Consider the following 23,481-nt stretch of genomic DNA (forward strand, 5'->3'; position numbering starts at 1 on the left):
CTTTTGGTTCGCCGGGCCCCGCGCCCTCCCGCCCCCGGAGCCACTTACCGCCGCCGCAGCTCACTTCCCGCGTTGAGGTGACGTGGGCGGCAGGGAGGCCGGGCTCGCAGCGACAAGCGGCGCAAGATGGCGGCCACCACGGGCTCGGGTGAGCGGGGGACCCGGCAGCCGAGGCCGGCCTGGCCTGCGGGAGGAGGGCACGGGGCCTCCTACCCCGACAGCGAGGGGTCGGGGGTCCTCGGGGACGGGAGGAAGGAGGGACCCGCTTCATCCTCCCCCCTCAACCAGGCGGGAGCCACCCGGGGCTCGGCGGCTGGGTGTGTCTGGGGCCCGAGGGGCGGTGGCCGGGGAAGCCGGTGTGCTGTGGGGCCGGAGCGGGGCTGAGGCGCGGGGAGGCCAGGGGCCTGGGCTGGAAGGCTGGCGGGGGCGGGAGGGGGCCGGTGGGCTCCGCAGGAAACGTGTCAGGGAGGCTGATGGACGGGACCGCATGCGGGCAGCCAAGTAGAGCCTCCATGTTCAGAAGCACTGCACCTCCGAAGACTGCGGCGGCCCTCGCGCCCTCCCTCCCAATTTCTAACTGCCCTTGTCCGATTCCCTGGCAGGCTGCGACTAAGAAAGCAGGACCTGACGGGTTGCTCTTTTTTGCTCTTATTTATTACAATTATATGCCACCTTTGTCTTCCAAGGAGCTCAAGGTGGCCTGCATGGTTCTCCACCTCTTTCATCCTCTCAACAACCCTGCGAGGTAGGTTTTTCTCAAACCTGGGCCCCTGCCCTGGATGCTGTCAGACTGCAACTCCCATCACTCCTAGCCAGCAGAACCATTGCTCAGGGATGATGGGAGTTGGGTCCCCAGCTGTTGTTGGGCTACAAGTTTGAGAAACACTGGAAAAGACGGTGACTGGCCCAAGGTCACGCAGTGAGCTTCGTGGCAGAGTCAGGATTGGAACCCTGGTCTCCCAGGGTCAAGCACTCTTAAAAGCATCACGCCACACTGGCTCTTGCGGTTTTATTTGGGGTGGCCACTGAGGAATCCGGACCTGGAATGATAAGCAGCAGTTTTATTTTCTTGCTGGATTATATCCTGCCTGCCTTCTACGTTGGAACTTAAGGCAACATGCATGGGACTCCCAGGTGGGCTCCATTCCAGATGCTGATCAGCCCCAGCACTGATTAGGTTCAGCGAGGTGGCCGCATCCTGTGCCATCAGACTGTGCCCTGTGTTCAAGGTTGTTGGGGTTTTTTGGAGCACAGTGTATTTTTCAGTCACTATTGCTGCCTTAAAAAAAGAATTACGTATGTTGGTTCGCCAGCATGGAGGCCTCCAGGTATTTTGGACAATGACTCTCATCAGTCCCAGCTAAAATTGTCAGTGTTCACAGGTGATGGAACTTGTAGTCCTGGAGTGCACCACGTAGGCCACCCCTGCTGTACATTGATCTTCATTTATTGTAAAATGCATGGAAGTCCTTCTAGGAAGAAAAATGGATATAAATATGCTAATCTATTTGTTTAGTACAGGATGGGGTGTGACTTCTAGGACACTACTTAGAGAAGAGGCAGGCTAGACAGGAAGACAGATAGATGTCTTGCAAGGAAGCTGCTCTCTAATTATTACTGTCTCATTCATCCTCCAGAATGCTTCTCTTGCTACACAATAGCCCCAAGAGGTTGACTAGTGTAGCATAGTAACAGCTAGTAGCCCCAGTTAGCATGACAAATGGTTGAGACTTATGGGAGTTGTACTTCAAAATATCTGGAGGGCAGCATATTTCAGGAAACCATGAACCAGGAAGTCTCTGATTCAAATCATGCCTCTGCTATAAGCTCACTAGTAAGGAATTGTTAGGTAAGCTGGAGGTTTTTCCATCCCTGAGTCCAGTCCCCACACCTATCATGGCAATGCTAGACAACCTAACCAGGCCACCATAAGGACTGCTGCCATTGTAAAGTGAAGCATTTTGGATACTAAAAAGTTATATGCATAATAAGTATTTACTAGGTTAGTCTACAAATGATGATCAGAAAGCATCATAGCTGAACAGGGTTTTGAACCTCACTCTCCATGTTGAAGCTCAGGATTGTAACTGCTACTGTCCATAAAACTGATCGGTTTTCAGGAGGTAGTAGAGTCAATGATAGTAACCTTTGGTGTTGGTAACAAGAGGATGAGGCATAAGTCAGAATGGTTATATACTACTTCTTGTAGTATACAATTTTTCTAGATTTCTGAACTGTAAAGAATGGGCTTCTAGGAAAATCAGTGCAGTATATAGTGAGAAAGCTAGTTAGATCTGGGAAAAATGAGTTCAAGCTCCACCTTTGCTGTGGACAAACTGCATGGCTTTTAGCAAACCATGAAGTTCCATGGCCACATCCTTATCCTGTAAAATGGGAGCAATTGTGATGCACTTGGCATGATTGCTGCAGTGTGGACAAAGTAATTAGAGGTAATTAGAGTTACTATCTTAATACCAGAATTCATAAGAAGAGCCTTCTGGATCAGGCCAGTGTCCAGCACCACTGTTCTCACAGCGGCCAACAAGATGTCTGTGGAAAGACCAAAAGAAGGATCTGAGTGCAACTGTATTCTTCCAATTGTGATTCTCAGCAGCTGGCATTCAGAGGCACACTCGAAGTAGTTCAATGAAACTGATTGGTAAGAGATTCAGGATAGACAAAGTCAGGGCAAAAGTACAGGAATGCTCTTTCACGTGTGAATTGTATCCATCTCTTGAGTTAGAGTGATCTTGTATTTTTGTTGTTGTTTAGTCATTTAGTCGTGTCCGACTCTTCGTGACCCCATGGACCAGAGCACGCCAGACACTCCTGTCTTCCACTGCATCCCACAGTTTGGTCAAACTCATGTTGGTGATCTTGTATTTTTAACCTCTATTTAAAAGCAACTTGGTTTGGTAGCTAATAAAATGCCAATTGGGTGATCACCTTTAAAGCCCCAAATGGATTTGGCCCTGTGTACACAAAGGAGCCTCTCCACCCCCAACGTTCAGCCCAGATACTGAGGATTAGCTCCAAGGGTCTTCTGGCAGTTCCCGCAATGCAAGACCAGGCAGAGGACCTTCTTGGTAGTGCCACCCAGTCTGTGGAACACCCTCCCATCAGATGTTAAAGAGTTAAACAATTATGTGACATTTCAGACACCTGAAGGCAGTCCTGTTTCAGGAAGCTTTTAATGTTTGGTGTTTTGTTTTGTCGCTTTATATTTTGTTGGAAGCAGCCCAGAGTGCCTTGGGTAACCCAGTCAGATGGGTGGAGTATGAACTATTATTATTATTATTAATTTTACTGATGAAGAAATTTTATTCTCAGGGTTTACCAATGATCTTCTCAAATTCTTTTCTGGCTGTTGCTTCAAATTTGGCTCTGATCAAGATGTTTTAAGGCAAAAATTGGCAAAAGAAATAGCATACTAGGCTTCTATGGTCAGGTGGTTATTTAATACTCAAAATCCTTCTTTCCAGAGCTTAGGATAGAATATATATCTAGGGGCTATAACTCTATATAGGGGCTTTGTTACTCTATCCTCACAGCAGCCTTGTGAGGTGGGTGAGCCTGAGTCAGTGTGACTGGCCAAAAATGGCCTAGTAGGCATCACATCTCCCTAGTCTGATGCTGTAAGCAATATACCACTCTGTTATCACTCCTACTTCCGGGCAAAGTTCTGTTGAGCAAAAATATGTTTCCTGAACTTGTTGGACAAAAACGCCTGCTCTCAGTTTTAAAGTTGTTGTTGTGTTTTTATAACAACAACAACAACAATGATGGATGGAAAAAGTAAAAATACAAAATTGTAAAAACACAAAAATCGTGAACCAGAGAAATGATTAAAGTTATCTTCACTCCTCATATCTGATACTTTCTGCCTTGCCAGTGCAGAATAGAGCTATAACATTGGTTTTGTTTTCATGTTCTGCCTTGAAACTTTAGCATAGAGACCTATTTAAATACATTACCACACAGGAAATAATTCTTGAATGAGGAATTGAAAAGCTACCTCTGCTTCTTTTAGAACCAGTTTTCATTTTAGAAGTTTGAGACGGAAGTATGGTTAACAGTATTTTGCAAAATGTCAGTTAATTACTTAAACTTGCTTGAGGCTCATATTTTTACAGAGATGTTTTTCATTCCTCCTATAAATGAGTTCTGTTTCAGCTACCAGATTTGAAGTGCTGGCACCCCAGATCTCAGCACTTGCACTAGCTTGGTGTACTATCACTGCAGTGCCAGCCTAATGCCATGTTTTGTGCCATTGCACTACAACAGTGGGTGGTACATTCTCTGTTTGCTCTTGCAGGAAGTTCTAGCACTGGGCTGTTTGTATAAAATGTGATGCTGACATGGGGACCTCATGTCCTTTCATCCTGTCAAGCCTGCAGTCTCTTAATCCTTTGCAGCTGCTGACTTTGCAGTTTAGACTTGGTTGGAAGAAGAACAAGGCAAATGACTTTTATTTTCCTGGATGGCTTTGAGAGCATTCACTGAGAGATGCCACTCTCCTATTTCTCAAAGAAACAGACTTACAGTTTGGGTGAGTGGCTTCCACATAACATTAGGCAGGCACCTTCATTGTACAGTTTTAGGCAACTGCCCAAAGCTTTTATTTATTTATTTCAGCAAGCCTTTCTGGCCACATAATTCAGTCATGTATATTTGTTTTTAAATTCTGTCAATACTGTCTGTGTTTTACTGAGAATTAATTTAACTGTGTTATGTACACTGCGAGGTTCATTGAGTAAGTGGTTTATAAAATGCCTTAAATAGCAGGCCAGTTGGGTAGTAATTTAGAATGTACCAGGCCCATGCACATTCATATAATTTTGCTAGACAGCTGATGGCTGGGCTCTTGTGCCTGCCTGTCAGTCTCTACCGCAAGATTGACTTTGTACAGTTAAAAGTAATGAGATGTATCTTCCAATTTTGATCATGGAAGGACACATGTGTATTGACAGTTATTGCTTAAATTTGAAAAATAAATAATGGGGTTTGGTCATATTTTGAAGGTAGAAGGTGTGGCCTACAGATGTTGAACTCCAACTCCCACCAGCCCTTGCCAGCATGTTTGAAAAAATTCTTCTGATGTATGTTGAATTTAGCATTGTGTGAGATAGATAGATAGATAGATATAGATAGATTTATTTGTGTGTGTGTGAGAGAGAGAGAGAGAGAGAGAGAGATTTTGAGACAATCTTTTTTGAAGTAAGCAACTAATAACTAATAATAATAATAATAACAGCAACATATTGAGGGCACCATCTTGGCTACCCCTGGGCTGCAGCGTGGGTTTGGGCAGTTCTTAATACATTTTGGGGCAGAGTGTCACAGTACAGAACTTCTGACAGTAATTCAGGTTAGGGTGGGACTGCGCTTTTCTCCTTTGTCGTGCTTAATTTCTTCTTGTGCTTTCCCCTCATTACTTTTGTATTGCATGAAGATTCAGCACAGGTGTAACAACGTGTAAAGAAATGCAACCGCCTTGTGACTGTTTTTGCGGCTGGCAAACATGTGCTCCTCTAGTAGCAGTGAGCAATATATGGTATATGGACAAATGAGACTGTTAGGCAAATGGCCCACCACACCACTGGCTGTTCTGACTGGCAGAAACTCTCCAGGGTTCCAAACAGAGTGGGAAGGGGGGCTTTTCTAGTCTTACTACTTGAAATCAACCGGAAATGCCTATATCTTGGGCACCTGTGATGATGAGTTGGCAGCCTTCCTTTCTATCTATGAAGCTGTAGTGGTGTCTACCAATAATCCTTGCCAACTGCCCAGTGCCAAAGTTTGGAGGAAGGCTAGGGATTGTTTGATGGCTGTGTAGCCAGGGCGCTCAAAGAACCTTGGCTGTGCAGGGCCAAAATAACAATACGCACCACTTTTCACGCTCCAGAGCAGGAAGGGTGGGCAGGGAGAGCATTGTCCAGTGGTGTACAGTGGTGCCCCGCAAGACGAATGCCTCGCAAGACGGAAAACCCGCTAGACGAAAGGGTTTTCCGTTTTGGAGGCGCTTCGCAAAACGAATTTCCCTATGGGCTTGCTTCGCAAGACGAAAATGTCTTGCGCGTTCCTGCGGTTTTTTCCCCTTTCCCCACCTTTTTCTAAGCCGCTAAGCCGCTTATCAGCTGATCCGATAAGCCGATAAGCCGCTAAAAGCGCTAATCCGTCAATGGGCTTGCTTCGCAAGACGAAAAAACCGCTAGACGAAGAGACTCGCGGAACGGATTAATTTCGTCTTGCGAGGCACCACTGTATTCTGGCTCTGGTAGCCAGCCGTCTACTCTTTCCACCTAGAGATACCAGGAGGGCTTGATGGGAGAGAGGGTCCTGTAGCTGCTGAGTACATTATTTGGCTTTCCTAAGAAGGTGAGCAAAAAAAGATAGATCCCTGGTTAAAGGTGGGTTCCTAAGCTTGGAAAGGCTAAATGCCTAAAAGCTCTAGAGAATTGTGTGGAAAATCTTGGTCTACTTGTTTGGAAAAAAATGAACACGTAATATCCAGAAACCCATGCTGTGGTCCAGAAAGGGAGATATTTCTTACAGTTTAATAGAAAGGTTAGTAATTTATAGCCTATCTGAACAGTGGGTGAAAGGAAAGTCGATGCTATATTCTATGTTTATGTGAGTTTGAGCAAAGGCTGTAGAGGGGATGTTTCTTTGGGTGAAAAGTAAGTCCCATTTCAAATGCATACATCAGGGATTTCTTTTTGTTTTCAAACTGACAGGGAGCATCTTTTCTAGCAGGTAAATTAGAAGTTAGCATTATGTGTTCAAAGAAAATCTCAAATGCATTGTCCAAAATGTCAAATAGATTTATGTTTTAGGTTCATTCAGAATAGGCTGTGAAAAGTAGAAACAACAGGATTCATTGAGAATTCAGCATACGAAAAATCTTGAAAGGGTTGTTTAACACTTAGGACTGTTCCAAACCAATTCTCTTCTTTGTGAGTAGGATGAAACCATAATAAGGGCAAAATGTCTGTGGGTCACCATTCTGCCAGATGTTTAACATTCCCTTCTCTCCCTGCTTCCGATTCAGATGGAGTTGGCTCTTGATCAGTAGCAAGGGGTAGCATTGGGTGCACCCCAGGATCTATCAACTATCAAAATTATGAAAACTTAAGATTTGTGACTATATGGAATTATAGATAAAAGTAGGTTAATTTAAAATAGATTAGCTGTAACATATGTTCCAAAATGTTATTTTTGCAAAGCTGTGTAATATCCATAGAAACCTGTTTGTGTGTTTTTTTTTTTAAAGAGTTCTGATCTCTTTAGAAATAATGAATTTTATTACGAAATCACAAGAATCAGCACCGTGATCTCGTGGATGTTATTTTGTTTGTGGTAATGCTGCCTGGCTGTTTCTATTAACGGCATGGAATGGTATTCATAGATTACAGTGAGTAATATCTACCCATGAACTCTGAATAACCTCTGACATAAGATTGTAAGAACTGACTTTCTAGTTTAGACTAAAGGCCCAGCTGGGTAACGAATTGTGGCCAGTGAGCTGCCCTGGGAAGTTTTTGAGCAGTGCAGGATGGAAATAGCTGCCCCTTATTGAGCCCTAGCAGAAGTGCAAGGCCTTTTAATATAAAGCTATTCTAGCAAATGTCTTCTGATAAGTGTACTTTACATGAATTTGTCTGATCCGTTTCATGGCTTCTGTTAAGACAAAATATCCTTTTAAATATTTTGTTGTTGTTGCATGTGCTGTGTATTCCCCCAGTGGGGTAGGAAAGTTGCATCTCAGTGACAATTGCATTATGTACTAAGAACAGGAGAATGAGACATGGATTGCAGAAGCTCTGTGCCTCTTACAATGCCTTGGTGTTTCCTTAGCTGCATAAAAGAGTATAGATGTTTTAAGTGACAAAGAGAGATTGGTAGCAAAAGCAGGTGATAATTCTTTGAAAATATTGTAGCAATGAACGGTAGAAGATGCTGTGAATCAAAGGATCTGATAAATGCTAATTTCGACAAAGGAGTGGGAAGTCATTTGAGTTTTAAACCCCAGTTTAAAGCATAATGAGATCCCAATAGGATGGAGCAGTTTACATTTCATTGCCACATTAAATTCTGCCTGGTTAATATGACAGATTCATATTTTAATTAAGCTTTGGACAGGAAGCAATAGAATGTGAAACACTTAAGTGCCTTTCTGAGTTAGTATTGAATCTAATCCTGTATCTCGGACTGGCATGACGCCACAGAGATGCAAGGTGCAAGCTTGAGAGCTTGTTTTCTCTTCCTGCTGAACTATTCCAGTAAAACAATTGTGTAAACCTGATAAATCTTCCATCAGTCAAAATAGGATGGGTAAACTAGCTCAGCCCCTAGGCCATTTAGGTGGCTACCTTCCGGTGCAGAGGCAGACAGTTTGCTCTGCCGTGTTCATGTCTGTGCCCTTCCCATTACATGTTTGCTCTTGTTCATGGCAAAAAAAGTTGTGTGTTGCTTGTTGCCATGCTTTGGGTGAAGTGGCAGCGTTCTTGTGCTTGTGATCTCTGAAATATAGTTGGAAGGAATCTCCAAGAATCTCCCACAGAGCCCTAGAGTGCCTTGGAAAACAGCAAGAGGGTTTGCTGCTTTCTAAGACTCAGCACAACAGGGAAGAATGCTGACCTCTGCCCCATCTTGAAGGTGGGGAAAGAAACGGGAACCTGGCCCAGACAGAATGCAGGGGCTCAAAGAAGTTTGGAATGCCTCCAAAACATAGCATGACATCTTGGGAGGCGGGCATGGTTGATGTCACAAACAAATATTTGCTGGTTACCTTGCCAGGTGCCTCCTCAAATAAACTAGTTGCAGTGCTGAGCTGCAGGGGGGAGAGAGGACATCTTAAAATTTTGAGGTTTTTAGTGATGTTTCCATAGAAATGTGTTTTGACAATTTGACAATTGTTTTTAATATTCGGTTGGAAGCTGCCCATAGTGGCTGGGGAAACCCAGCCAGATGGACGGGGTATAAATAATAAATTATTATTATATATTGTTATTATTGTACAGCAGTGATCTGGAATGCTCCCTATCATCAATTCAGATTTGGCAGACAGATCATATGGTGATATTGTAGAATTTAAATAATAGAAATCAGAATTTTTACTAAGGGTGGCTTTTTAAACAGTGAAATTATTATTGCCTGATTTGAGTTAACGTATATCTTGAAGCTGCTATCAACATCTCTGTTTTTTTTTTGTTGTTGTTTTTTTACTACTGTAGGTGTCATTGTTCCCCTTAGGATGCAAAGTAACAACTGAGTAAATGATCAGTTCTGCTGCTTGGCACAAAAGTGATAATAGGAGAGAGCAGGATATTCAGGAAACCTGTCACTGTGTCAATTATCTTATCAAGCATTCATTTTATGCCTTGACTTTTGAAAGTTCTAGCATGGCTGTAGCAGAAAAGCTTTGCCAAAGTAAAATCTATTGCAGGTGATAGTTATTCCTAAATGGTGCACCTTAACTTCTTTCCAAAGGTAGAAGTCTGTGCAGCTAACTAAATCCATAAAATAATACAAATGCGAGATTAAAACAATCATAACATACTATTGTGTTAAATCATCATAAGCATATGAGGGGGGGGGGGTAACATAATATGTGCTTAATAATAGGTGATGAACACCCATAATAGCGACAGGTCTGTGCTGTTGTCTAAAATGTCTCTTGAGTAGCCACTCATATTAATGATTGGTTAATACTGAAAACAAAACAAATTCCTTCCAGTAGCACCTTAAAGACCAACTAAGTCAGTTCTTGGTATGAGCTTTCGTGTGCATGCACACTTCTTCAGATACATTTCGTGCATGCACACGAAAGCTCATACCAAGAACTGACTTAGTTGGTCTTTTAGGTGCTACTGGAAGGAATTTGTTTTGTTTTGACTATGGCAGACCAACACGGCTACCTATCTGTAACTGGTTAATACTGGTTTTAAATGTTTTTATGTTGTACACTGTCCTGATACTCTACAACAAATGGTATACAAATACTTAAATAAATGCATAATTTTTCTAGCGTTTTCTTCTACTACCTAAAAGTCAACTCTGGCAGGTCTTCCCTATAGACTAAGAGCTTATCCACATTTGATCATTATTTAGCAGTTAATCCACACACGCACACACACACACCCCAATTCAGTTGAGACCAAAGTTGTCCACCTCTACAGATAATTGGAATTTGTATTTGAGGAGCAACTTGGGTCTTTCCTGTTCATATCAGTAGGCATTCCCTTTTGTGTTTGTCCTTGTTTCCTAATTTGTTGATTACCGGTATATTATGCCAATTAAATACAGTGGTAACATCGGGTTAAGAACTTAATTTGTTCTGGAGGTCTGTTCTTAACCTGGAACTGCTCTTAACCTGAAGCACCACTTTAGCTAATGGGGCCTCCTGCTGCCGTTGCTCCGCCTCTGCACGATTTGTGTATCCTGAAGCAAAGTTCTTAACCCGAGGTACTATTTCTGGGTTAGTGGAGTATGTAACCTGAAGCGTATGTAACCCGAGGTACCACTGTACAGACATAGTAGTACGCATCCAGATAGCTGTGTGCAAGAGGAGCACATTTCTTGGAAGAAGGTATCTTCTCAACTGTGATATATTCACATGCAAGCATTATTAGTCATTGAACCTATTTTAAATTGTACCTAGAAGTGAATAAGTGGGCACTTGCTCTCAGGAAGTACCTTTTTTTTTTTTTTTTTTTTTTTACTAACTAGAGTATTCAAAAAGTCCTTCTGTATAAAGCATGTTGCACAGTAATAGACACTAGAGTTACAAGAGGTAGAGAAGATGTTTTCTCTTACAGAAAAGAGAGCAGTTGGTATATCAGATGTAATTAAAGGTATAAAGAAAATAACATGTACAGTGGTACCTCGGGTTACATACTCTTCAGGTTACATACGCTTCAGGTTACAGACTCGTCTAACCCAGAAATATTACCTCGGATTAAGAACTTTGCTTCAGGATGAGAACAGAAATCGTGCAATAGCGGCGCAGTGGCAGCAGCAGGCCCCATTAGCTAAAGTGGTGCTTCAGGTTAAGAACAGTTCCAGCTTAAGAACAGACCTCCAGAACGAATTAAGTTCTTAACCCAAGGTACCACTGTATAGGAAACATTTTCAGCCAAACGCTTTGACTTTGCCCGATACTGTGAAACTGGAGAGTTTATATTTGTCATGGTTTCACTGAAGAAAAAAATGTAGTATGTTCACTTAGATGGTTTATAGTATCTGCTAAACAGATCTGAATTGTTTTCTGCTTAGTTCATGTTGCTTATAAACAGTTTATATTGCATTTCCCCCCTGCATCAGACTTATTAAATAATATAAGCTAAATATTTGTTTCTTAGCTTTTTCATCTTTCATGGAATGTAACTGAAATGTGTTCCAGTGAGTTTTTCCATCACTGTTAGATAGCTATTGTTCTCTTGAGAAAAACATTTTGGCTGCTAATTTGGAATATACTAGTATACTTAATTCATTGTATTTTGAGTTGTTGGGGGAGGGGGTTTGCCTCTGTAAGGTTCTGTTGTACTTCTATTATATTTTTACTTGGAGCAGACCCTTAGTGGAAAAGCAACTCATGCATTGAACTGGGAAATCCAGCCAGATGGGTGGGGTACAAATAAATAATTATTATTATTAATTATTATTATTATTATTATTATTATTATTATTATTATTATTATTATTACCACCATATTTTTCGCTCTATTAGACACACCAGACAATAAGACGCACCTAGTTTTTGGAGGAGGGAAACAAGAAAAAAAATATTCTGAATCCCAGAAGCCAGAACAGCAAGAGGGATCTGGCTTCTGGTATAGCCGTGTGAAGCCTCTTCAGGGCATCAGGATGAAGGCTCCCCCTGCCCTCAAGAGGCTTCGCGCGGCTAAGCCTCTCCCGGGCAGCGGGAGGAAGGCTCCCCCAAGAGCCGTGCTCCCTTTAAAGAGTGCGCGGGGCGTGTGTGCGGCTCTTGGGGGCTTACCCCCGAGGAGCGAGAAGGGCAGCCCTTCACACGCTCCACACAGCTCTTTAAAGGGAGCGTTGAGCAGAGCCTCCCGCCTGCATTTGCTTGATAAGATGCATACACATTTCCCCTTACTTTTTAGGAGGGGGAAAGTGCGTCTTATAGAGCGAAAAATACAGTAGATTAGCTAGTAGTAATCTGGTGGAGTAGCATGCATCTCCCCAAGCCTTGCATTAAAAACAAATGTTTGTTAGACACATGCTAAGACACTGGTGCAGACAGTAAAGCAGCTGGTACTGTTGATTATGTGAAGCAAGACGGTGAACCAAATGGGTAATTGGCCTGATGGAGAGAGGCTGCTTGTTCCTTTGACATGTGTGCAGGATGGGTGAAAACTGGGATTTCTGCATAGTTCACTTCTTTCCTTCTTATGTTTCGTTTCCCACAACTTTAGTCAGTCAGTGGGTACCGATCTTTGAACTTGGGTCCTGTTTCACAGGGGTGCTACAGCACAGCTTAGATCACTAGGAACTACTTCTTCATTTCTATAAAGTTGAGAGGGCTGCATCACTACATTACCCGTAGAACAGAATTTTTGTTGCAGTTTTAACTTGGTGAGTTTTTAAACCCATTCCTCCATCACTGTTGTCCCCCCAGCCTTCCTTCTGGTTGTCTCTGCCACCTGTTGTTGAACTCATAAAAAGCAGCACACAAGACTTTCACTGATCATAATTGACACAGTAAGGATGCAGGTAAACCATGCAGTGTGGCTGGCTGGCTGCCACTTTCTGCAGAAACTTGCCAACTCCACAGTGCGTATTTCCATTCAGGGAAAGGCAAGGCAAAGCAGACATTCTGATGGGCATTCTCTCTCACACACCCCTCCAGCTCTACTCTCTTCCCAAAGAAATGAGAAAGGGCCACAGATAATTGTTAGCTGTGATTTTTCTCGGGGACCTGAAGTTGGCTAGCAGATTTGCTTGCATTGTGCCGGCCCAGAGTAGTATATAACTCTTGGGCATGCCATAATAGCCTCTTAAGTCTGGTAGCATAATGTGGTGGTTCTGCCACTTCATTGCAGATTCTCTTTTCTCCAGGCTCCTCTTCGGTATTGGTCTAAGATTTTGTAATTTCTCCGTAAAGCCCAAATGGGATACCTTCTGCAGGAACTAACCTTAGATGCATGTTGTTGTTTTCTTAAAATGTTGTATATTGTTGAAATTGGTGTGCATTGTTGCTCACATTAGTATTACTTTACTAACTGCACCATTTCTCACTTTTGGGGCTGCAGTCCTATACCCATATCCTTGGGAGAAGCCCCATTGAATTCAGCAGGACTTACTTCTAAGTAAACATTCATAGGATTGCATTGTTAATTAATACAGTGTTCAGCATACTGGTGAAAAGCATCAGCTACCTTATTTTATTACCATAAGTTCTCATCTCAAAACTGCATCCTGATTTGTTTTTAGGTGTAAAAGTTCCTCGTAATTTTCGACTGTTGGAAGAACTTGAAGAAGGTCAGAAAGGAGTTGGAGATGGGACAGTTAGCTGGGGTCTTGAAGATGATGAAGATATGACGCTTACAAGATGGACAGGCATGATTATTGGGCCTCCAAGAGTAAGCATAAATTTAAACACAATATCCTATAAATCCCTGCTTTTTCTATGTCTGTTTCTGCCAGTGTGTGACAGGGTCCACTGGTTTTTCTGCTTGAGGCTTTTGTCATATAGGTAGTAGACAGTATGGACCACGTCATGCTAAATACTTGGAGTAAGTTTTTTTTTGCCCAAAATTGGGAATAAATCAATTAACCTAGGTTCAGTATTTCTGTCTTTATCCATGCTAAATGTTAGAAGAATATATGAACCATTTTTAGATTGCAGCAGCAGCAAAACACAATTTGGCTTTTAAAAAAACATGAGATGTTGCTGTGGTTTTCTGTGCCTGGTAGACAATTTGTATTCATCCCCTGGAGTCCTGCATACCCCTTGAGAGACAGTTTGCAGACGGTAAAATATCAGACTTTTCTTACACCATTTCTAGAAAATAGCATGTTTATCTAAATGGGAAAATGTCTTACAGTGTCCCCCCTCCCCAATGTTCAATAACAGCCAGCAATGGGAAGTTTCCTATGTAGGTGGTGTTAACCATGTTCTGTGATGCCTCTCTTTCTTTTCTTTAAAAAAGCACTTTATTCTGACATACCCTCACTCATGGGAACATTAACTTGCTGTCATGTAGATGCATGCATACAGACACATCTCTGAGCTGTACTTAGGTGTACTTAGTCATACCATGTACACAAGCACACACAACCACCCACAGGACACAAGTTTTAAAATGCAGTACATGCAATGGGGACACTTGCTGTTTTCACCTCCATTCTCAGGCAGGTAAAATAATGCACCCTGAAGTCTCCTCTTCTGCCTGCTTTCTTCTCTTCTTCCTTTCCTTACTTTGGTTGGATAGTTGCAAGTCTTTCCCCCTCTCAGTTATTTCTTTTCTTTTTTGACATTCTCTCCTTTTCTTTTAGCTACAGACAGCGTAGCTAGGAGAACGAGAAAGTGTGAAGATAGTATGAATTGTTCTGATAAAATACCTTGGGCCAAATTCAGCTAACAAGTCCCACTAGCATATGCCCACATAAGGACTTCGGCTAGTAGGCTTTCTCCGCTCTCCTCCTTCATGTGCCTCCCATGCCCCCAGTTGGTGGCAGGGGTGGGGGGTGGGGTTTGTCGGGAGAGTCCCCAGAACACACAGATAAGGGGGATTATTCCATCTGGCAAGCTGAAATACAGTCCATAGCACTGTGTTGAATTCCTCCCCTTATTTATTCATACCAAAGCAGTTCCAAACTAATAAATATTGTGCTTTAACAAGTTGGTAAGTTATAGATTGCTATTACAGAATCCATGTGTAAACCCTTTTCAGCTCCTAGAAGGAAGGTCAGGGTATGAATCTAACAAATTTGGGTCGTATCCAATGCTGCGTGCATGATGTTCCACTCAACGCAATGCAAGGTCCCTTCCCCACATGTCCTCAAATCTTTCCAGAGGGTCCTTCAACCTTCTGAAGGAGATTTGGTGGATTGGGGAGGGCGGGGTGTTTGCTGCTGCAGACGAAAGCAAAGGAAAATTCTATTCCAAAAGCAGAAGTCTGCTGCTCTAGTCCATGAGCAGCATTGGATAGGACCCTGAATTTGCAAGTCACTGGGTCACATTGAACAGTGTGCATCTAATGCCAGCTGTTCTTTACTTGTCAATCTTTTTTTTTAAAAAAAAAGTTTGGTTCCTGGGAAAGCTAAGTCAGAATGCAGCCCCAAGTCCATTATTATTTTACTGGATCCAACGATTCCACTGAGCAAGCTGTGCCACTGGTTCAGAATTATGGGAAGGCTGCCCATAGCAGGCTGGGGAGGTGATAAGGCACTGGTGACCCCTCTCAGGCATCCATATATGGAAGCAAAGGTCCTTCTCATGCTGGAGGATCCTTGCAAGCAAGCCATGATTTAGTGCAGGGTTTCCCAAAGTTGGGTCTCCAGCTGGTTTTGGACTACAGTTCCCATCATCCCTGACAACAGGTCCTGCTAGCTAAGGATGATGGGAGTTGTAATCCAACAACAGCTGGAGACCAAAGTTTGAGAAATCCTAATTTAGTGGAGTGCAAGCTTACAGCTCCACCTATTTGCGGACCCTGACAACCAGTCATCACAAAATGGGCAAAGTTTGTTCAGAAGAGTGTGACATTTGAGTGATAGATACATTGATTTGTCAAAAAGAAGAGTGTGATCAGTTACATCTTGGAGATGCAAAGACACATTTGACGCTTCCATTAGACATGAATGTCCATCCATATTGAAAAGTCGTTTCCTATTGTATCATGAAATCAGTTCATGCAAACAATGAGGGCATAGCAGAGTGGGAATGTTATCTATGCTAATGTGAAACTTATCTCTCTGTATATCACCTGAATGTGGTCTTCTTTCGGTGATGGATCATCTGACACATTTTTTTTCCTCCCTCAGACAATTTATGAAAACAGAATATACAGCCTTAAAATAGAATGTGGGCCTAAATATCCAGAAGCACCTCCATTTGTAAGATTTGTAACAAAAATTAATATGAATGGAGTAAATAGTTCTAACGGAGTGGTAAGTGTGTACATCCCTTGTGTCCCAGTATTTCATGTACTGTTTTGTTTGCCAGTTTTCAGATGGGAACAGTTTAATTCATCTATCTAAGCATATAGCTGTTTCTTTGTTAAATCTCCCTTCAAAGTTAGTGTCTGCATTACAGCTGTATGTGTTTGGAAGAATTTCAGTTCTTCCATCATCCAGCTTTTAACTGGTTCAATTTAAACAAGTTTGCGTAATAACCAAAACTTAAGTGTAGATAGATGCCTTTTCCAGATACTGAAGGGAGTACGATAACTTATCAGTTAATAAACAAAACTTGCTGATTGACGGAAAAGAGGTCTTTAGTTTTTTTCTCTGTAAATTTCCTATGGCAGTAACCAGAACCAAAATAACCTTAAAAAAAAGCAAATGTGCCTTTCACCTTCCAGCCCTACTAATTTAAATTGGCTTTTACTGATTGATTTGCTAAATGTTTGGCTAATTAATTTACAGCCTTAGGCCAGAATTAAACACTTTAGATGTGTTTAACTTTGTGTGAATGTGATCAGTTTTTTTGTATTTTTTAAAAAACGTTCTGCAAACTCCTCACCACCAGTGGGGGTTTTGAAAATCCAGTTTGGTAAAAGTGATGAACTGTGTACATTGGGGGTATTCTTCTTTTAAGAAGTACAACTCAAAAGTCACCTTGAGCGTGTGATAGTACTTGTGTGAGTCTTTAGATCCTGGCAATGGTCATTTTCAGTGTTACAGGTGCAGTGGGAATGCGAAGCAATTTAAAACTCATGGCTGTGGTTCTTTTATTTGTTTTTAGGTGGATCCAAGAGCCATATCAGTCCTAGCAAAATGGCAGAATTCTTATAGTATCAAAGTTGTTCTGCAAGAGCTCCGGCGTCTAATGATGTCTAAAGAAAATATGAAACTCCCTCAACCACCTGAAGGACAATGTTACAGTAATTAATGGAAAAAAAACAACAACAGAAAAATCATGCCCCTTCATCAATTTAAGCTCTCTCCATTTTCCACAGTAGTAAATTTTCTAGATGCATCTTGTAGACCTCCAAAGTACTGGAAAGGAAGTTCCCTTGCAAAGGAAAGTCTATCTTGAGATACTGTAAATGATACTAATTTTTTTTTCCCATTTGAAAATAAGTTGTGCTATAACAAATAATGCTGTCATGTGTAACCACTGTCCATAGTTGAACTTCTGGTATCAAGAAAAAGTCTATTTAAATTTATTACTGTCAAGACCAGTGTGGCACATTGAACTCGACTGTGAAAAAAGCATAAAAAGCAAACGTCACACAATCACATTGCTGTGTGTTTGGCCTGGGTTTATCTCTCTCCACCCCCTTTCTCTTTCCCTTTCTGTCTGATTTGTCTGTCCGCAATAGGGTTGACGCTCAGGGCTATTTATTAGGGTAGACACGAAGGGCACAATCCGCGGGGAAGTTCTCCTAGACCTTTGAGAAGAAGCGAGGCTGCGCAAGAGTGTCGTCCCAGGCCGTTGCTCAGATCTCATTCATTCCAGTAAGGCTTGCTGAGGAGCATGTCTCAAAAGGACTGTGCCCAAAGGTTTTAATCCCCAGTCCTAGGCTGGGGTTATCTGGACTACTAATGGGATGTGTTGGTATCCTCAGTCATCCCTCCCTTTGTGCAGGCTCTAGTAAAATGCTGAGTGTGTCTCGGGGTTCTTCTTTATTTTCTGGTTTTTTTTTAAAAAAGAATACTATAGTTTTTTTGTTTTGTTTTTTTGCAAGGGCCTGTGAGAGGAGGCTCTTCTTTCTCCCCATAACCTTTGGCTAAGGCATAGATTGTACTTCTGCACCATCACCTTCCCCCATAATGTGGGCCTTGGGGCAATAGATCCGGGGCAGAGGGGTGTCTTTCAGTCTTTTTCCCTTTTCTCATAGTTGGGGTGCTGCTTTCTATTTGCCCCTTCTGTGACGCTGTCTTTTACACCTGGCCAAAAAAAGAGGTAAGTGGCTGGCAAACTGCCTGATTTTATTATTATAATTATTATTATTATTATTTTTGCCTCGCGCTTTCGACTTCTTCTGGGCTATCGGTTTTAGTCTTCGCCAGCTGGGAAAACAAGAGTGTCTGGTTTTGTTTTGGTTTTGCCCGCAAGTATCCCCTTCCCTTCCTGCCCTGTGGCACTGCTTCCACACTGCCAAGCTGGCCATGGCTGATGCTATTAGATAGGCTTTTGGTATGGTGAAAAGAGCAGTAATTTACCAGGATTGCTGAAGCCTGTTCAGAATGGCCAGATATCGTGGAGTGATTTTTTATGTAGGAAATTGGAAACAAAACACTCCAGCTCCCTGAGCTGAAGGTCACTACCTCCGCTTGAGCGACACATCTTAGGGACAGGTCTGCTCTGTGCAGGGCAGATTTGGTCCTGGCACACTGCAGAGAGGAGGACTCCCTCCTAAATAAAAAATACAGGATGGCAATGCCATGCAGAGTGGGTTAGGGAGACTGATGGACAAGGCTTCCTGGCAAATCACTTCCTTTTTGGACTTCTTGTTTTGGACCACTGACTGCTGAAACATGGATGCAAGCTTAAATGCAAACAATCTAGTGTGTCCTCTCTTTTTGAGTTTTACAGAATAAAAATGCCGTGTTTGTGTAAAAAGAAAAAAGAAAGAAAACGACAAAAAGTCACGTTTAAAAGCAGAAGCTTATCAAGTCAACGAATAATTGATGTTTCCATTAACTCTTTTTGAGGAAAATATTAGTTGTAAGGATTTAACATCCTCTGTAATTAAAAATTTAACATAACAGTATTCCATAAGCAGCCTTTTTATTGTATCAGACCATTGCCTGATTTTAATATAATAAAAAGTGTGCATTAATATTACTGTGCTGTAATTGTATTTATGTTTAGAATGGAGATCCCTGCTGAGGGTTTGGCACAGGGGACACTCACCATGCATGGCCCATCAAAGTAATAAGAGCTGAGGAATTGCTTAAGCAGCTTCCGTGGATTGCGTTGGGGCTAGCAGCAAGGCGTTTCCCCTCTCATCCATGTCTGCTGCTGTTTAATCTTGCTTGGATTTCGGAAAATGTTTTTAATAGGAAGATCCATTATTTAGGCACAAGCTGAAGGCATACAGTGGTACCTCAGGTTAAGTACTTAATTCGTTCTGGAGGTCCGTACTTAACCTGAAACTGTTCTTAACCTGAAGCACCACTTTAGCTAATGGGGCCTCCTGCTGCTGCTGCGCCGCCGGAGCACAATTTCTGTTCTCATCCTGAAGCAAAAGTTCTTAACCTGAAGCAATATTTCTGGGTTAGCGAGGTCTGTAACCTGAAGCGTATGTAACCCGAGGTACCACTGTACCATTTCTTGGACGAGTGTAAGAAAATAGGAGCTGGAGAGGCATTCTCATTTAGCAGCTTTTCCCTCGTTTACTTTTTTTGCTCCATGCCTATTCCACCTTTTCCTCAGATTACCTTGGGATGTGAACTCAAACAAACTTCCTTGGGAGTAAGTCCCATTGCACTCAGTGGGCTTTCCTTCAGAGTAAATTTGCAAAGGATTTGCACTGTTAGCAGAGGTTCCTTGGTAGCCAGGCACTGGTGAGCCCAGTGCAGATTGGAGTTTGAACTGCATCAAGCATCTTCAGGCCATTTTCTTGAAATGAATGCCTTGAGTTAGGAGGGAAACTGACAAAAACTTAGGCCTCCTAGTGGTGTAGTTAGCCCATTTGTTGCAAAGCTAAGCAGGGTGCAGAATGGTTTTGAATTAGATGGCAGGCCCCAGTTGAGATTCCTGCATTGCAGAGGGTTGGACTAGATGACCGTCGGGATCCCTTCCAACTCCACAGTTCTTTAAACTAGTACAGCCTTCCAAAACCTGGTGCCCTCCAGGTAATATTGGACTACAACTCCCATCATCCTTGGCTATTGGCTGTGCTGGCTGAGGATGATGGGAGTTGAGGTCTCGCAACATCCAAACAAGGCTGAATTTGTTAACTGCACCAGAGATGGGAAGCCTGTGCCATTCCAGATGTTGAACTCCAGTTCCCATCAACCCCAGCCAGGTGTGGCCAATGGACAGGGATGATGGGAGTCATAGCTCAACAGCATTGGGCTGAGGGGGAGGCTCAGGTTCCCATCCCTGAACAAAGCAAAATGATCCTGCTAGTCATTCCTTCATGGATGGTGAAGGGGCAGACAGTATTTTTTTTATTCTACAGTCAGTTAAATTTCTCTGGACCAAACCTTATTCTGTGCATTTATATAACACAGGCTGGGTAGGTGGGATGATAGAAATGAACAGCTAGCAGGATGTCTGCTTTACTGGTTGGTGCAATAATGTTTCAGATGCTTGCTCTTCTGCATTTAAGACCTCATTTGTGAGTCTGAGGTTATATTCCCAGGGATTATTTGCCTGAAGGTGAGTGGTCTGATAAACGATACAGTGGTACCTCTGGGTGGGAACGGGATCCGTTCCGGAGCCCCGTTCGCATCCTGAAGTGAACGCAACCCACATCTGCACGTGTGCATGTTGCTGCTTCTGTGCATGCGTGTGACGTCATTTTGAGCACATGTGCAAGCAGCGAAACCTGGAAGAAACGTGCTCCATTACTTCCGGGTCGCCGTGGAGCGCAACCCAAAAATGCTTAACCTGAAGCTACTTCAACCCGAGGTATGACTGTAGATCTATTAGACAGCCTTTCAGTTAGAGTACCTTGTCTACCACCTACGCTAGAAACCAAGTCTTCCTAAACTGCAACGCCATATAATTCAGGGACATCCAACTCCCAATGGACTGCGATCTACTCACAGTATTAAAAAAACTGGCAGTGATCTACCCGTTGTCATTGGATGGACCAAAGTTGGTCTTCCCCGTAGATCTACCAGGATCTACGGGGAAGACCCCGCAATCTACCTCTTGGTCATGCCTGATATAATGCAATATTTTGAGATGGAAGCATTGTCCAGGAACAGCCCTCTTAACCTGAGCCGCTGTTCTCAAAAGCTGCCTGATTTCATTCTCCTGAAGACTTTACAGTTGTTCAGATGCAGAAGAATTTTACCGGAGTGTTCTGCAAAATATTGGAACTGCAATGGTGAGGTGGTGTTCCCTCTCACACATTTTCAAACAGTCACAAGCACGAAGGCAGCGAATGTTCCGCGAATGTGCTAAAAATGCACGACGCCCGAGATTGAACAAGCAGCAATCTGAAATGCATTCATTTGTGCCGTGTGTTATCCTAACCTATTCTAAAAACGTACCCTGCCTTTCAGATATAAATGCTCAAGGGTTAATGTGCATAGGCAATTCATCAAACTAAGGATGCTAGCCAGACTTTTCAGGGAAGTACTCCAGTACAAACCTGCTTGATAAGTCCTTTGCAATTGTAATCGACCTCACAACTTATCCTGTTGATATTCATGTTTGGTGTTTTATGTGCAAGGACCTTAAATGGGAAGAGAGAGATGCAGCTGAAGTTTGCAAAAACATACTGAAGCAGCATTTCGTGCAGAGATTTAACAGTGTCTTAGACCAACTTACCTGTCTTGGCTTTGCTGTTAATGGGGAGTGGCGGTAGAGCACTGGAAATCATATTCAGTGGTCCTTCCTGCTTTTGAGATCTCAGTAGGTGCTGCTGTTCCAAAAATGCCTTTACAACCTTCAAGACCCAAGTGACTCTTGAGTGCAGATTCTATAGAGGAAAGCAAGGTTATAAGTATCTCAAAGGAACAAATCCTAAGGGCTTGCAACTTGTGCAGATGCGGCTTATTTTGATACATACAAACCAAACCCTTTTGGCGGTGGTAGAACGCCAGTAGCAATCAGCAGGCAAAGTTCCTCTTGCCAGCGAAATGCGAAATAAAGTTTGGTTATGGCAGTTCTTTCCCAGGTACCACAGTCACTATAAGTAGAGGAAACTGCAGTAGTGCTTGGTTGGATATACATTTCCAACATGAATGCGTATGTTGAAATAGCTCAGTTGGTTAGAGCATGGTGCCTATAACGCCAGGGTTGCAGGTTTGATCCCTGTAAGGGACAGTCGCATATTCCTGAATTGCAGGGGGTTAGACTATAAAACCCTCAGTGTATGGTTGAAAATAGTTGTGTAAGCGAAGCAGAGCTGTGTAGTCCTACAAACTTTCAGGCACCTAAGCACTTCGCCAGCAGAGGGTGCAAGTGAGCTGTACAGCAATTGAGCACAAGGGCTGCCAATGTTCTGTCACTGCAATAACAAGTAACATTTTCTGATTTAATCAGAAGTCCAGCGATTTGAACACTGCCTTCAAGCTGAAAAGTTTGGATCTCTTGCACCGCTCCCTGCCGCCCTTTCTTTATTTAAATGAAACCGGCACAGTGGGAAGAGCTCAAAACGTTCGTTTGTGAAATTAATGCAAACTTTCTCACGTTATTTTGGAAGGGGATTCTGCATTTATTTGTTTGCAGGTCTTGGTATTGTTTCCCATCCTCGCCAGGTGTCACATAAGCCTTTCATCCTGTGCCCAGTCCCTGATGCTGGCTGGCCACGAAAGGGCAAGAGCACCCTCTTCTGCCAAACGCTGAGCAGATCTGGGATTTTCTGAGGAGCTTAGGTAGCAGGGCTGTGACCTCTAGGAGTACAACTGCGGGAAGATTTAAGGGTATCAATGGGTACTATGTTCCACTTACTGTCTGAGACAGTAATGCTGAATGCCAGTTGCTGGAAGAGGGGAAAGTGCTACTCTTGTGCTCAGGTCCTCCTTGTGGATTTCCTGCAGGGATCTGGTTGGCCAAAGCGAGAATAGGATGCTGGACTGACCCAGCAGGCTCTTAACGTTCTTAATCTGGCAACACCACAACTTGGAGGCTTTCCTTTCGGTGGTCACGGCAAAGAGATCCTGCACTGCAGAGGGTTGGACTAGAGGACCCTTGTGAGTCCCTTTCAACTCTATGAATCTGTTATTGTGCTTTGCTGCTGGCGCTGCATTAGCCCAGAGCCTTTTTCTAGGTGAGTGTGGGGTTGTCGTTTTTAAAGCCCAGTCCCCAAATTGAAGTAGAAGAACGATCTGTAGGCTGCTGGGATTTGCTTGTAAAACACATCACATATTGCTTGCATTTGCTGTTCTGGGCCCAGGGTTCTCCGGCAAGAGGAAATAACTATTAAACCAGTTTGAGTTTGTCTCTTCCCATCCCCACCACCCCTGACACTGAATAATGTAGCATGATCCCTGAAATGAGCTGTCATAAAAGATCCAGGTGTTGGGAGATGGTGCCGTGCAAGGATTTTCTCACTTTCCCAAAGACAATTTCAAGGGAGAGAGTGCCTAAATCTCATCTGAAATTCTGAGCAGGAAATGCTGCCTGCCACTAAGTTTAATGGGGTGGGGGTGGGGGTGGGG

General features: G+C 43.0%; 1 protein-coding gene across 3 annotated transcripts; it reads left to right on the forward strand.

Moving 5' to 3' along the window:
- On the forward strand, positions 1 to 17,432 carry LOC309345114 (ubiquitin-conjugating enzyme E2 variant 1). Of its 3 annotated transcripts, none has more exons than XM_081868173.1 (5): positions 77 to 148; positions 4,285 to 4,549; positions 13,456 to 13,604; positions 16,012 to 16,137; positions 16,934 to 17,432. In XM_081868173.1, the coding sequence occupies exons 2-5, from the start codon at positions 4,507 to 4,509 to the stop codon at positions 17,078 to 17,080; spliced, it is 465 nt and encodes a 154-aa protein (XP_081724299.1). In that variant the 5' UTR covers positions 77 to 148; positions 4,285 to 4,506; the 3' UTR covers positions 17,081 to 17,432. The 3 variants fall into 3 exon arrangements, with proteins under 3 accessions (XP_081724300.1, XP_081724299.1, XP_081724301.1); XM_081868175.1 differs by lacking the exon at positions 4,285 to 4,549 and adding an exon at positions 7,052 to 7,166 and having other exon boundaries at positions 134 to 148; XM_081868174.1 differs by lacking the exon at positions 4,285 to 4,549 and having other exon boundaries at positions 1 to 148.
- Positions 17,433 to 23,481: the final 6,049 nt, after the last annotated feature.

This window comes from Podarcis erhardii (assembly GCF_964252035.2).
Source record: "Podarcis erhardii genome assembly, chromosome: 6".
Taxonomy (NCBI): Eukaryota; Metazoa; Chordata; class Lepidosauria; order Squamata; family Lacertidae; genus Podarcis; species Podarcis erhardii.

Bases quoted from the DNA above. Each gene is read 5' to 3' on its own strand.
- LOC309345114 (XM_081868173.1), top strand. From the start codon at position 4,507: ATGCCACTCTCCTATTTCTCAAAGAAACAGACTTACAGTTTGG. The intron at 13,605-16,011 runs GTAAGCATAAAT...TTCCTCCCTCAG, and splicing joins TGATTATTGGGCCTCCAAGA to ACAATTTATGAAAACAGAAT. The intron at 16,138-16,933 runs GTAAGTGTGTAC...ATTTGTTTTTAG, and splicing joins TAAATAGTTCTAACGGAGTG to GTGGATCCAAGAGCCATATC.